The sequence below is a fragment of the Synchiropus splendidus genome, chromosome 3 (assembly GCF_027744825.2).
Source record: "Synchiropus splendidus isolate RoL2022-P1 chromosome 3, RoL_Sspl_1.0, whole genome shotgun sequence".
Lineage (NCBI taxonomy): Eukaryota > Metazoa > Chordata > Actinopteri > Syngnathiformes > Callionymidae > Synchiropus > Synchiropus splendidus.
The window spans coordinates 30,627,224-30,642,629 of record NC_071336.1 but is presented as its reverse complement, the minus strand read 5'-3'; the positions used below and the strand labels follow the sequence as shown (position 1 = coordinate 30,642,629).

The 15,406-nt window shown below is 44.2% G+C and overlaps 1 protein-coding gene across 6 annotated transcripts; it reads left to right on the top strand.

The window, feature by feature from the left end:
* LOC128755401 (phosphatidate phosphatase LPIN2-like) lies at positions 1-15,160 on the top strand. Of its 6 annotated transcripts, XM_053858814.1 has the most exons (22): positions 33-73; positions 1,257-1,300; positions 4,056-4,256; positions 5,096-5,191; positions 5,272-5,519; positions 5,575-5,682; positions 5,759-5,876; positions 5,991-6,426; positions 7,434-7,533; positions 7,614-7,777; positions 7,836-7,929; positions 8,001-8,070; positions 8,141-8,224; positions 9,124-9,203; positions 9,702-9,855; positions 11,018-11,166; positions 12,941-13,027; positions 13,109-13,261; positions 13,809-13,923; positions 14,296-14,399; positions 14,623-14,743; positions 14,841-15,160. In XM_053858814.1, exons 3-22 carry the CDS (start codon positions 4,065-4,067, stop codon positions 14,856-14,858), a joined length of 2,691 nt encoding a protein of 896 aa, XP_053714789.1. In that variant the 5' UTR covers positions 33-73; positions 1,257-1,300; positions 4,056-4,064; the 3' UTR covers positions 14,859-15,160. The 6 variants fall into 6 exon arrangements, with proteins under 6 accessions (XP_053714785.1, XP_053714790.1, XP_053714789.1 ...); XM_053858813.1 differs by having other exon boundaries at positions 5,762-5,876; positions 14,623-15,160; XM_053858809.1 differs by having other exon boundaries at positions 14,623-15,160.
* The last annotated feature ends 246 nt before the right edge of the window (positions 15,161-15,406 follow it).

Sequence of the window (15,406 nt, the reverse complement as noted above, 5' to 3'; positions counted from 1 at the left end):
CGTGACGCGCTCACCGGGTCTCACAGCAGAGGCGGCTGAGAACAAACAACCTGCTGCGGGACTTTAACGGCAGGTAAACTTCTCCTTCTCTCTCTACATCCCTCCTGCGTTTGTGGTTCGAAACGTGTGCTTTTAATCGAGGTCCGGTCAGGCTCATGAATTATAGCTCCCGTTTTATTTGGAAGGTTTTAACCAGTTAAAAATGTGCTGTGTTCGATGGCGTCATCGGAGCATCGTTTTGTTCCATCAAGCTTTCGTCGACTTTCACTTTGTCGCTCGTAAATCGGTATTTAATTTTGTTGTTCTATGTGTTCTTGAACGCACCTCGCCTCGTTGCTGAGCTTTTCTTCTGCAGTGTAAGTTTATTCTGAGGGACAAAATCAAACACTCGACATTTTTGGCCGGATATTTGCAGTGAAACTGAAACAATATGACTTGACGTCAGGGACGTCGTGTTTACTGTGAAATGTTTTCGTATAAGTTATTCAAACGTGGCTTGTCACGACATATATGGCTTTTTCGTTTTAGCTAGCAAAATAAGTCATGACTTTTTAGTGGTAATGTAGTTTAAAATAATTAGCATTTGCGACTAATCAGGTTGAAAAAGCCTTGTATTTTAAGAGTAAAAATAAACTGGAAAGTTACCTTGAATAAAGGGAAAATCCAAGAATAAAATAAAAAAACATATAGTTGTTTTCTTATTGTATATTTGCAGGCTGTAAAAACCCTTCACATTATAACATTGTAACACCTTGCTTTACTGTTAGCAGGGATCATGTGTGTAGAGATTGAGAAAGGTGGCTGTTTTATTTTACATTTTTATATTTTACTGAGCCATTCAGCCGCCAAGAATTACTGAAAATTATCCAGAAAAAAATCCATGAAGTTGCTGAAAGTCTTGTCACACAACGGGCCAATATTTTAAACGCAGTCCAAGCTAAGAAAGATCTTGAAAACAACAAACCACATCTAGTTTTGGCAAACCTTTACAAGCCAACATGTATTTAAAGCGGCCACAGGACGGGTAGAATGATGACTGGATTTGGCCCTGGGGCCTGGAGTTTGACACAGGATCTGGCACCGCTCTGAGGCAACAACAACAACAACAACAACAATAACAGCAGCAGCCAACCCACCTCAGAAACACGCGTCATGATGGACTGCACAGAAATGAATTGTGAAATTGAGGAATGTTTTTGTTGAGTCAGTCAACATTGGCATCTCATTGATGTTTATATCTCCTGCTCCTGCCTCAGAACCGAATCTCCGGCTGTGTTTACACTGGCTCAACAAATTCGAGGTAATTCAATTGATAATCTTTTAGATAAAAAAACACATTCTTTGTTTTCCAAATGACTGAATTTCATCCATTGACCTTTTGATTTGTGAAGTCTTTTGACACGAACATATACTTGCTGTCATTTTTAAAAAGTTGTTTTGTTTAGGTTATGTACTTCCCATTCTTGGAAAACTACTGTAACACTGCCAAAGTCACGTTGGAGACTTGGAAAGGGGGAGAGGTGGAACGTGCGGGGAGAGGGAAAGCTAGATTGGTTCTAATCCTGTAAAGGGGATTAACACCTCTTAAGGTCTTGCTCCGCTAAGTGTGTGGCAGGGGCCGAGCCGGCCGCCGCACCACTGACACAGGTTGTGACATCTGTGGTTTCAAGTGAAACTCATATGTGTCATTTTTCATCTGGGCTAAATGATAGTAGGGCTGCACTGATCGCTTTATACATACTTAAAAAAGTGTATATATATATATATATATATATATTTATATATATATATATATTTTTTTTTTTTTTTTTGGATTCCCAACAGGCCGATACCTATTGTTTTTTTTCTTTTTTCCACTCAACTAAATCACACACAATTTAAATAATTAAATAAACCTACTGAATAACAATATTGAACAACACTCGTAGCAAGCAAAATAAGTAATAAGCAAGACAAACTGCTCTGTATAAAAAAAATGTATTTCATTCCCTTTTGCTTGTGGTTTGCTCCCATTAGCACTTGTTCGTTTGCCTCTTGGTAGCGCCATGATTGATCATTTGATTGGCCGATCATGATGACGTCATAAATGGCCATATCGGCGCCGATATATCGGCCAGCCGATGATGGAGAGAGGTGAGGAGGTGAAGAAGTGAGTGCAGGCAGGGTGGAGGATTTGGAAACCGTGGTAGCTGCAAGAGTCGCTTTGTCAGGCAAGATTGGTCACTGCCATGATGTGTGGTTTGGAGAGTCAGGAGTCAGAGAAGAAGATGCGGAGGTTGCTATGGAAGTGACAAGATGAGAAATGAGTCCATCACAAAGACGCGTGGAGATGAAGTTTGGACGGATTGGTTGGTGTGACCACAGATGTTTGGAGCACAGCTGCTGGAGCGGATGGTTCCTGACTATTCGCCTCAAGCAAGATTTATTCTCATAGAAATCTAATGAGAGGAAGCCTCAACCCAAATATTGTGTTCCGCACCAACAATCATCATAAGGAAGGTAAACTACTGTGACCAGGAATGGTTTTCTGTTGTGGATGACAAACCAAAAACATCTGCTCTGGAGATGCGCGGGACCTTGGAGCAGTCACGTAGCGTGTCCTCTCTGAGATCTCTGTGGATCTCTGAGAATGTGGGACTGATTTGTTTGTGCCGACAAGAGTCAAATCAGAATTCAGAGAAGTGACTCAGAATGAAAGCTGTTGCTGGGAACTATAGACACTGACAAGATCTTTTAACTTGATGCAAAAGCTTCAGATGACTAGTGAAGTTAAATAAAAAATGAAAAAGATCACTCAGAATAATGCTTCATTTAACTCAAAATAAAACATGGTGACCCCAAGAGTTTGACTCTTGACTTGGAGTCTGGAAGTCTTCCTGACTGAAAAGCAGAAACTGGTTGTCAAATCAGGACACTTCCTGTCGATCTGCAACAAAGCGCTGACGTGACAAATATGTACTTTAGAGTTCCCTAAATCAGCTTTTGGTCGTCTGGCGCTGGTGTTAAGGGGCCAACTTTGGACCGTCCTGTCGTCCTCTGGGTCCTATGAGCACCACGTCAAAACTGAAACATTATTCAAGTATTCATTTTCTATTTAATCGAATAAATATTAAGTGTTAAATATTTGTAAGTCTGTATATTTTCTTTTTTCTTGTAACATTCCCTTTTCGTTCATCTTAATTTGTTGCTTTTTTCTGCTTTATTATGTATGTATGTTTTTTATATTGTTCTCCCTAAATTCCTATTTGTTTAATGAATTTATATTGTTTTCTGATATACCTTTTTCTTTTTTTTTACACCGCAAAAATAACATTGTGCCTTATGATGATTTGCAGTATTAAAATTGAAAACTCCATATTGACTGAAAGATATTCAATAATGTAGGGATTAAATAAAGACAAAAAGTAACATATAAGTTGTCAATTTAATAAAATAATAAAATATAAAAATGAAACAAAAAAATCACTTGGAAATTAATGTATTATTTTATCCAATCCAAATACCATTTGGATCATACTTTGTATTATCGTTACCAAAGAAATCTAACATCTATATCTATGTAAATTTGTGTATTTTCAGAGCACACCTTGTATTACAGTGCAGCTAGTGTTGTGAAGTAATGCATGAATGAATGAGTGAATTCCCTCCCATCACCAAAAGGCTTGACTGTAGCACCTCAGTAGAATGTAGTTCCCTGCAGGCTGGGGGGTGGGGGGCTCTGGTGTGCAGTGAAGTCTTCTATCCTGTAAACATTTCATTGGGAGAAATGAAAACCTCACCATGTCCAGTGATTGTTCTGTCGCAACAGGCCGACTTCACAGTGCAACATTCATGGCTCTGTGAGATTAAAACTTGCGTCACTCAGGTTACTGAAAAACTCCACACAAAAGACTCTTGTACAAACCGTTTGAATTTGAATCCAGTGATTGTTGAACCGCTGTTAAGTCTTGATCACCACCTGATCAGGTTGAAGGACCAGCTCTCATTTCTGATCTGGGCTCTGTTGAATGGTTCTCCTGTGGAGGATCCACCTTGAGCTCTGTGTGGCGGTGCAGGTGGAGAGGATGAACTACGTGGGTCAGCTGGCCGGTCAGGTCCTGGTGACGGTGAAGGAGCTCTACAAGGGCCTGAATCAGGCCACGCTGTCCGGCTGCATCGACGTGATCGTGGTCCGACAGCCTGATGGGACTTTCCAGTGTTCGCCTTTCCACGTTCGCTTCGGAAAGCTTGGTGTGCTTCGCTCCAGAGAGAAAGTGGTGAGTGTGCAACTTGCGATGGACAAGTGGTCCGCGCTGCAGTGAGTGGCTTTATATGTTGGTGGGCTTCTCCCGACACTCATGTGTACTCAGTGATGGACCTGTGAGCTTTCCAGGGTGTCCCTTTACTCTTTCTCCACCAGCTACTTGACTGAGAATCGCAAGTTAATTCTCATTCATCCAGTTATATGCAAGTGAAATGCTGTCTAAAGTTAAAAAGAGATGATTATTGTCATCATAATTGTACGAAAGTTGAGGGTCAAAAAGACAGACAAAAATGTTCATCATTTGCTGAAAGGTAAATATTTTATTAAAATAAAATAAGCTCTTATTTCTGAATAAAACCAGGAACACTTACATATAATCAACATTATTTTGTAAAAAAAACAAAAAAAACAATTAAAATACCTGAAAATTTGCACATATAATTTTGAATTGGAGAAAAAAATGCACTGGTGCTGTCTCCTTCAGTCATATCACATAGTCTGAGCAAGTCAGAATTAATTTGGTTTTATTGAAGTATAAACAGCAATTGTTCCCCTGTCTGCAGAAGTTAAAAAGAAACATACTAAAATATGTCACCGAAATCTGTGTTGAGTTGGTAGTTCCCTCCAGAGAAATTATTCTGAAATCACAAACTGCTCTGTTTTCTTCAGTTCATGTCCAGTTTCATCACTGTGTGCTTCTGTTTTTCATCATCTTCTCTGAGAATAGCAGCATTGAAAAGAGCTTTGTCTGGGGAAAAAAGAACTTGGTGACAATAGGAAGCAGAAATAGAAACATATCTGCTCCAATTCAAAGGTCCAAGTCAAAGTGAGTACACAAATGTCTTTCCACAGATCGACATTGAAATCAACGGGGAACCTGTGGAGCTGCACATGAAGCTAGGCGACAACGGAGAAGCTTTCTTTGTCCAGGAGACGGAGCACAACACTGTAGGTTTGGAGTGTCGACATGTCTTTGTTATACGTTTAGTCTTATGGTCCAGAGTTCATGGTCTGACACTGGATTACAGATGGTCCCGGCACACCTGGTCACCTCGCCCATTCCCACCGAGGACCCTCTCTTCCGGATCAGAGAGAACATTCCGCCGGAAGAAGAGTTTGCAACAGGGAGCTTCCAGTCGTGTTCAAATGTGAAAAAGAAAAAACGTCGTCGGAAGAAGCACAAAACCGAGCAACGCAAAGAGGAGCAGAACGCACCTGCAGGGGGCGATGTGGAGCTGTGTGAGCTCAGTTCAGATGAGGAGCAGAGCAACTCCTGGTGAGTTCAGACCGTGTTTCCGTCATCTTCGGTTTAATAGGTTTGTCTTTCTCAGGTCAGTGGCAGTGAAGGACAGCGAGGACGTGAGGAAGCATTCGCCGCTGACCTCCCTGGAGTGGGACTGCTACCCCTTCTCTGACGGAGACTGGGCCCCCTGCGCTGAGTAAGGTCTCAGATGTTCGGCATGTCAGGCCTGCAGACCGATGACACCAAGTCCTGTCCATCATCATGTGTTGCAGCAGGGATGCCTCCTCGCCCAAGAGCGACTCGGAGCTGACCGTCAAGCCAGCAGAGAACTTGTTCCGAGGCGAGTCGCACATGCAGTGGACCTGGGGGGAGTTTCCAGAATCAACCAGGGTGAGTTTTGCTCAGCAATTGTTGTTTTTTTTTGGCTAACTGAAAACCTGGATAAACATTCGGAATGTATGAGAATGAGTTTCCGCATGGATCATGTTGGGTTTGTGTGTGCAGGTCAACAAAAAGGAAAAATTGGAGTCCAAACCAGTGACCATCACTCCGTCTGAAAACACTCACTTCCGGGTCATCCTGACCTGCGAGGCCATGGCGGCCGACGCTCCGGACCTTCCCGCCTGCGGCATCGTTAAACCAGAACCTCGGACTCCCAAACCGGACCAGAGCAGTGAATCTCTGCTGCGTGCTGAAGCCTGTGCGCCTGACACAAGCATGACTCAGCGCAAACCAGAACTTTCACATTTCAGCTTTTCAGCTCCGGGTTCCAGCACCGGCAAGCTCAGCACAACAGCAGCCCGCGCGACCCGATGGACCTCGACTCCACCGACCCGGCTGGACAGCGGGTCGGGAGCCAGTGGAAGCTGTGAAAAGGCTCAACAAACGTCAACACCGGGCTCAGAAACCAAACCTGTTGAGCCCCAAAACAAAAGAAGAGGTAACATGAGTTTGAATTAAATAAGTCTGAATTGAAGTACCGTATTTTCCGGACTATAGATCGCACCGGAATATTAGCCCCACCCATGAAATTTAAGAAGGAAAATAGATCTTCTTTCGTTCATAAGCCGCACCGTTCCATAAGCCACGGGTGCACTGGTTCTGTCTGCACCGCAGAAAATGCAATGCATATTAGCTGCATCGTTGTATAAGAGGCAGGGTTCAGATCGCGAGAAAAAGGTAGCGGCTTATAGTCGAGAAAATACTTTTTTTTTTTTTTTTTCACATGGCACAAAGGCAAGTACAAGATGGTGTTGTTTATTTATTTTTTGTCACTGCAAGCACTTAAATGCTGCGTCCCAGTTACCTCTGAAGTAGGAAAACTTCCCTGGGAATGATGTCACATCTGAGTTCAGAGTGTCCAGGATCAAAGTCGGAATACAAGATAGTGACACCCAGGTGTTCTCACACAGGTCTTGTCCCGATAGAAACTTTGCTGAATAGATAGTTCTATTTCCTGTTTACGCTCGGGGAAGCCATCTTGGATTGCGTACTCCGCGTGGTGAGGATTCTCAAACTTTCCGACATGGAAGTCCTACATCAGGAGACGTCACTCGGGGGCGTAACTAAAGCACTTTTAGAATTGTTAGCATCTGGAGCTAACTTCTGTTGAACTTTAGTATCTTGCACTCACTTGTAATACAAATGACTTTTTAAGTACTTCAATGAAGCACATTTAAAAAGCAAAAGTAGAACAAATTTGCTTAAAAACAAATGCATCCACATCCAATAGTTTCTCCCTGTTGTTCACATTGATTGATTGAAAGGGGGTAAATTAAAAATCAGATTTTCTTTAGTAAAAACTAATCCGACTTCTTCATTGTCAGCTGAAAACCGCAGTGTCAGTGTTGACAGGAGGGTTGTGTTCTCTGCCTGTGGGGTCGGCGTTCGCATGTTCAGTAGGACAGGAAGTGGAACCCTGATCTCAGCTGGTTCCGTCTTCATCAGGTGTGAGGAAGAGGAGTCAGCACCAGGGACCTGAAGACATCTACCTGGATGACCTGAACGTGCTGGAGCCCGAGGTCGTGGCTCGCTACTTCCCTAAAAAGTACACAGCTGCTACAGTTTGATGTTTGTGATCATCATTTTTGTGGTGTCTCTTATGACGTCTCTCTTTGTCGACGGCAGCGATGTGGAGAGCGCGAGACGCTCAGACTCTCAGTCGCCTCAGTCGATGGGAAGCCCAGCGGCAGATAGCGGGACCGAGTGTCTGTCAGACTCGGCCAGTGACCTGCCGGACGTGACCCTGTCACTCTGCGGAGGGGTGGGGGAGAATTCTGAGATCTCCAAAGGTAATGTTGTCAGAACAAGGACGGCCAGGTGAACTCATCGCGCCTGTCCTCCCTCCAGAGAGATTCATGGAGCACATCATCACCTACAACGAGTTCGCGGAGAACCCCGCCATCATCGACAACCCCAACCTGGTGGTCAGGATATCCAACCAGTGGGCCGCCAGCTGAACATAAGCTCAGTCCTGTGGAAGCTGCTGGGAGTAATGCTGTGTCTCTTCATCAGATATTACAACTGGACCCTGGCGGCGCCACTCATCCTCAGCATGCAGGCCTTTCAGAAGAAGCTCCCCAAGGTTCCATCGCTCAAACATTTAAACAAACATTAAAAAAAATATTTTCACTCATGGATTGGTGATGTGGCAGGCCACGGAGGAGACCTGGGTGAAGGAGAAGATGCCGAAGAAGTCGGGTCGCTGGTGGTTCTGGAGGAAGAGCAGCGTGAAGCAGGTTAGTGTCCTGCAGAGAGTTGAGGGCTGCCAGCTCTCTCACTGTAAACAACAACAGCTGCTCATGATGTTTGTGCTTTGTGCCCATGTGACCTGAGCAATGGAGGAAGTTCAGAGGGAGAGGCAAGGGACTTCTTCTTTTGAGTGAACATTTTGAATGAATGAGTATTTCCATATTTTTTCAGCCAATATTATTTTTTTCAATGCCTATATTCTGTTTATCAGTGAATATTCTTTTTTTCCCATGCCAATGTACGCTGCCCCATAAAATAACAGATTGGTCTCATATGACGTTTCTTTCACTGGGAATATTTTTCCAAGTGCGCAACATAATACAGTGTGAACCAACAGCCAAAATGAAGGAGACTAAATGAGATTGTGCTGATGGACGGAAAATTTAAGTTTGAAAAACTTCAGGATAGACTGAGAAAAATGTTGATCTGAGCACTTTGTGCAGCAAAGAGACCTCACCTCCACCCTGATGTTTGGGCCCATGTGTAGCCAAATATTAAAATATGATTAATGGATATGAATAATTACAAAACCTCTTGTTAAAAAATGCATTTCCCCACCCTTATAAGCCACAAGAAGTATTTTAAAATGATCTTGTGAATTCCAAGTCAAGAAAGACATTCTGAAAGTCAATAACAAACATAAAATGAACTTATCTTCAGTCCAGTTCAGTCAGCTGTCGACCCCGAAATCGTAAAGAGGGCGATTAATTCATCGTCTTTTTCTGTAAGACCTGCATGAGTTCGATCAAGATTATTGACATCTGAAAGTTTGAATGCAGAGCAGCTGAGTTGGGATCAGCACACTCGACACACTCAACAACTTCGACTTGAATTTGTGTTGCAAAGTTTTGTAACGTCACCGAGTCACCACTCTCTCCCTCCCTAGTCATCCACCGAGTCCAAGATGGAGAGACAGGAGTCCCTGACTGGAGAGAGTCCGGTCCTCTGTCCTGCCCCTGACACCAAGTGAGTCGACACAGAGGTCAAACAAGTGTGTGTGAGTGATGAGGGTGAACGTGGAGCTTCATCCGTCACATGAATGGGTCATTAAAGAGAGATTTTCAAAGGAAATATCAAGTATAACTAAGTGGGCACAAGTCAGGTGACGTTCATGCCATACTCACAAGTACAAGCTCAATGTTAATGATGTACTTGTCTTTTGTCTACACCCATTTCCTTCCTTCTTTGAATCTTCAGTGTTGATGACTCAGTTACCCACAAAACAGAAAAAACAACGGCTGGTGTGTTCAGTGACGTCAGAATCGTGGGAACTTCCAGGGTTCAATATTTGTTGCTTTAGATTGGTGAAGGTTTCCTTTAGCTTGACAACAACGCATTAGGGCTGTTGACAACAGTTGTTGTGTCCGATGTGTGTGTTGTGAGCAAAGTTGGTGATCTGGATGCTATGGTTAAAATGATCTTAAATTCTGTCACAACTTTCCTTGTTTCTTCTCCTTCTTTCAGGCAGAAGTCTGGTGAGTGGACAAGTGACGATGAGGCTAAGGAGCTGACCTCTTGCTCTCCGACGCTGAAGCCTACTGAACGCGTGCAGACGGAACCCGGCGGCCCTCTGTGCCCGTCCTACAAGAAGTCGCTCCGCCTGTCCTCTGACCAGATAGTAAGTCTGATGTATATACTATTTTATTTAATATTTATGTTGCTTTTTCACGTTTTTTTTCCAAAGTAAATCGCCCATTTTTTAAATGGAAATAGAACTGTAGTTGAAATGTAAGTATGTAAGGAATTGCCTCAGTGAGACAGCAGGGGGCAGTAGCGTTTTGGAAAGCTCACAACATCCACATGTTTGAACACACGATGCAGTTAAATGTATTAACATAGAAACAATGCGCCTGATGTGGTTCAAACCTTTAGGTAAGTTGAAAAAGATGTCATACACATGCCAGACCTCTAAGTGGTGCTGCAACTCTCTCACAAACAGCTAGGTAGAGGGACCATGGTCCGTTCTGACTGTTTCTTCTTGGAAACTGCTGATCCGTTTTTGAGTTATGAAGTGCGAGATCACTTGTTTTGTCTGCACCAGATAATTTTTTATTATTATAAATTTAATTGGAAAAATATCGAAAAAAAATGTCCACCCATCCATTTTCGACTGTGACCTGCCGTCACTCCCCAGAAACCACAAGATAAACTGGTGTTCAACTCGGAGATCCTGGGTCTGCCCGGGGCCTCCTCCTAGTAGGGAGGCGTCCAGGAGGATTTCATCCAGAGCAGCAGTGGTGCTCCTTTGAGGCGGCCCTCCGTCACTCTGGTGACAACTTGTTTTGACAGCTTGTCACGACCCCACGCTTCTGACATGTTATTTACAGACAAGAAGCAGCCATCTTTAAGCATCGGTGGCTCGGATCACAGCTTCTCCTCTCACTCAGATAAGGTCCCTGTTCTTTTCTGAGTCCGCGATTGTGTTGAAACCTCTCACTATCTGTGCTCCTCTGTGATCTGCTGATTCCTGCTGACAGTCAGATTGAAGACCTCATCCCTGATTTACCGCCCCCCCCCACGGGATCATCTGAGGGTCTTTGATGACCCACTAACCTTCCCACCCCCAGCTTCAGGCTCTGATTAGAGATCTTGGTAAAATACCTGACGCTGGAATTTAGTTGGATTGTAGGTGGAGAAGTGAAGGCTGGAATGACCTGTGCAGAGTGAGAGGGTGTTGAGCTGGTCCCTCCCCTCTCACTGTTTATCACTGCAGACCATCAGGTCAGAGTGAGAACTCACCTCCAACATCACGACCTTTCAGCCACCTTCTCTTCTCCCAGGCCAGTCTGAAGCTGAGGGAGGGGCCGAATGAGGTCACCTTCAGCATCACCACCCAGTACCAGGGCACGTGTCGCTGTGAAGGGACCATCTACCTGTGGAACTGGGACGACAAGATCATCATCTCCGACATCGACGGCACCATCACCAAGTAGGGCAAACCTGTGTTGTCTGTCAAAATCAGACGACACATGACCCGCAGAAAAGGTCAACGGCGGGAAGAAAGGTCAACCATGGGAGACGTTTGACTCCGATTAGAGGGGGGAAAGTGGTCAGTGGGTCAAGAAAGCTTGTCTGTCACTGGCAAAAATGATGGTAGCGGAAAAGTCAAACCCAGCTTAAAACGGACTCCGTGGGAGCGTGAAACTCACTCCTACTGTAAATTTGAAAAATCTCTAAGACCCAGTTCTTACTGCTGAAGTGACTCTCCAGAGTTTCAGAGTTAAAAAATGATGGCAATGAGAGATTGAACCACGACACTAAGCTGTAGGGATGGGCGATATGGACAAAAGTTATGATAAATGTTGGAATTTCGGCGATAACGATAATTATCACAATAAATCCATTTTCATTCTATTCCATGTGTTGGACACTACAGTCTCTCTTGAAACTGATTTATGATGAAACTTATTAGTGGAGTTTGTCTCCAACATCATCATTTGTTTATGTTTAAATATAATAGTTAACTAAGTGTAGAGGTGAGAAATTCAATGTTTCACGTGTCTGGTAGAAGCCGCTGGTGGACTGTTCTGCCAGCTTTATTTAGGGGTTAAATTGAGCCGTCTGTCTGTTGTGTCTCATGTCTCTGAACAGTTGACTTGAACTATGGAGCAGTCTGGACACATTTCCAAGATGATATTGAAGAAATATTAGAAATCATGTGGAGAAATGATCATTTAGTCATATTCTATTCTCCAAATCATGATACAAACTGTCCTTTGTCTTGTGTGATGAAAAACCTTTTCACAAGTCTTTCTCCTAAAATGGTTGTTTTTCATTGCCTTATTGAAGATTTCACTAATACTTTGACACTTTGAATGAATTTGTTGATGGTCCCTAACTGATGCCGGGTCGTAGCATTAGTGCTGCCTGTGAGAGTGTGTCCGCGATCAGTGAACCCTAATGGGGACGCGGAAGAGGACGCCGCCACCAATACTAGAGCGGAGCTCCGTCCAATATCCAACTATTTTCACCACGAGAGAGCTGCATGTGTTGATGTGAACCAAGGCAGACGACCGCGTCAGAGAACCTATGAGGACCACTCCATCTAATAAAATAAACACTGATCCAGAGACTCAGAGTCGACCAGTGTCACTATCAAAGGTTCCCTGGATTAAAAATAAGTTTAAAACTACGATCGTGAACCAAAGTCCACCAAACTCTCCACCGCTGCAGAATTGTCATTGTGGAGGTTGTGTTATGCTTGCATGCTTGTGTAAGTTATCGCCCATCCCTAGTGAGCAGTGGCTTATTTCTGACTTCACGTCGACCTGAAGCACTTCTGCTGTCATGTTGACCTGAGGGTGGTGAAGTGGTGATGCTCTCATGACTCCAGCAAGACTGGATCTATTCACTCTCCACCGTTTCTGATGGAGACTACTAATACTACTTTCCAGCAGATTTTGTTTGAGGTTAGAGGTTTCCATGTACAACAAGACATCTGCTGTCAAAATACGTTTGACCTTGTATTCACTAATAGACTTAAACCAACTCAAGATGGTTGGTGACTGGAAAACAAAAAAAGAAAATAAAAATGGGTCGAGTGTAGAGGAGGGAAAACCAGAGCAAAAAAAAAAAAAGAGGCAACTGGAAAGAGAAAATTGCCGTTTTAGAAACAGCAAAATATTAGCAGTATAAATACAAATTCTCATCCTAAAACCATCCAAACTGGAAGTGAAGCTAAGTGCACCTCTGTGTTCCAACAGGTCCGACGTGTTCGGCCACATCCTGCCACAGTTTGGGAAGGACTGGACTCATCCAGGAATCGCTAAACTTTACAACTCGGTTCACGAGTGAGTGGGAACCGATCGCTGGAGCCAGAATCCAGAAGGAACTCTGCTCATTTCAGCATCGTGTGTGTGTGTCTCCTGCAGAAATGGCTACAAGTTCCTGTACTGCTCGGCGCGAGCCATCGGCATGGCGCACATGACCCGGGGGTACCTGCACTGGGTCAACGACCGGGGGACGCTGCTGCCTCAGGGGCCCCTCATGCTCTCGCCCAGCAGCCTGCTGTCCGCCTTTCACAGGTTCAGACTCAGCAGGCCTCTTCTGGCGTCACGTTTTCTGCTCTGTTGAGGACACACGCCCAGAACATCCTCCCTCAATAATGCAAAGCTTCCAGTGCACTTGCCGGGGTGAAGCACCGCCCCCTTTCTACAGAGTGATATTACTCTTTATTCTTTGCCATGGTACATCCATTTTGAGTCCATCAACCTTTCAGTTTGGAGGTATTACAAAGGATGTATAAAATAGTGTGTATACGTATTTTTTGCAAATGTTATGATTAGAAAAAATTCTTAAAAACAGGAGGAGATGTTATTTTTCTGCGTCACATTTTCTGCGTTACATCACTTGTTGACTGTCCCTTGACTGATGTTGCAGCCAAAGCGCCTCTGAAACTGTGTTTTTTCACCTCAAGATTGAGCGATGCAACATTTCTGTGAAAATGGAGGTGCAGTCTTTACAAGTGTCTCACTGACTCCAGTGTAGTGGGATTTGTTTTTTCCGTTAATATCGACTTCACCCTGACAGCATAGCACACAGGATTCTGACGGCATTTTTCTGCTTCAACAGAGAAGTCATCGAGAAAAAGCCGGAGAAGTTCAAGATCGAATGTCTCACCGACATCAAGAACCTCTTCCGCTCCAACTCGGATCCGTTCTATGCCGCTTTCGGCAACCGAGAGAGCGTAAGTTTCTCCTGCGTTTGGATTCATTCTCCATGTGTTTCGAACAAGTCTGCACCACTACAACATGACTAGCGTAGCTTAAACTTACAAACCGGAAAGTGAACATTTGTGCTGTTGGAGTCTTTTGTACTTTCCAAAACAAAAAATGAAATCAGGAAAGAAAGTAACAAGCATGTGCGGGTCGTCTCCTGTCGACCTAGTTATGGACTGGAATCCTGTCCAGGGAGCCCCCTCTCTCCTCCACAAGGTAGCTGCGACAGACCTTTTGATTTTGTGAGCAAACCAGACTGGCCTGGACTGTGTCCAGCAACAGATGAGGGGTCAGTCTGGAGCTCATGTCTGATCGAACACCTCCTTTTTGGTTTCGTCCAGGACGTGTTTGCCTACAAGCAAGTGGGAGTTCCGATGTGCCGAATATTCACAGTCAACCCGAGAGGCGAACTCATCCTGGAGCAAGCCAAAGGCAACAAAACCTCGTGAGTATGTCGCAGTGAGCTCTGAGAAAAGCTGCTCAGATGTGTGAGGCGCTGAAGGACCAAGAAAGGTGGAGATGAAGAAGAGGATCTCAGGTCTCTTGATGTGTGTTGCCCTTTGCTCTTCATTCATGAGTGCAGCTGTGAGGACACAGTAAAAACATCTCAGTTTTGAACTCTGCCTCTCTGACCGAGCTCATGGTGACGGTGAGTGCTCTTCCGACAGCTACAGCCGTCTGAGTGAGCTGGCCGAGCACGTTTTCCCTCTGAGGAGCTCCGAGCACAGCGCCACCTTCAGCTGCCCGGAGTTCAGCTCCTTCTGCTTCTGGAGGCAGCCCGTCCCTCAGGTGTGTCTGGAGGAGCTGCTCTTTTAAAGTCCAGCCCCAGAGAAGACGTTCGGGACGCTCTGTTTAGAAACGTCACCCACTTGTGTTTGCACTCCAGGTGTTGGGGTTCGGGTGATGGATCTCAAGTCCTTTTGAGCCTTAATCTTCACCTTCATCACAAATTCACCCAAAAAGGTTGTTGACACTTGTTCAAGCTAATTCAAGTTATTTATTTTTTAGATGATTTATTTGACTGAAAACGAGCCGCTGCTTTAATACGCCTTCTTTCTGTGAAAGTGACATCTCCTGTGTGAAGCGTCACACGTCTGGGTTTTTATCGCGCTTTTATCGTGTCGGCCATGATCCCGGCAGCCAAGCGCACGGTCTTCATTTCGTTTTAAAGCACCGCAAAGAATGTTCCGGGACTTTTAATAAAAGCTTGAGCTCTGCCGCTCATCCTCTCGCCTCTCGTTTCTGTTTGTGTGTTCTATGGAGAACTTCAAGATTCATCGACGAATGTGATCAAAAAAGCTCCGCAACCAAAACCATTCGATACAGTGGGTGAACGCTAATATTCAATCTAAACATTAATAATGTTAATAATTCGAAACAAATGTTCTTAACAAAATACAAGTAAGGACAAGTTTAATACTGTAACATTCCTCGCAAAAAATGTAGCAAAGT

Excerpts from the sequence above, each read along its gene's own strand:
- LOC128755401 (XM_053858810.1), top strand. The coding sequence starts at position 4,065 with ATGAACTACGTGGGTCAGCTGGCCGGTCAGGTCCTGGTGACGGTGAAG. Across the intron at positions 5,192-5,271 it reads AGGAGACGGAGCACAACACT|ATGGTCCCGGCACACCTGGT; the intron begins GTAGGTTTGGAG and ends ACTGGATTACAG. Across the intron at positions 9,856-11,017 it reads GCCTGTCCTCTGACCAGATA|GCCAGTCTGAAGCTGAGGGA; the intron begins GTAAGTCTGATG and ends CTCTTCTCCCAG.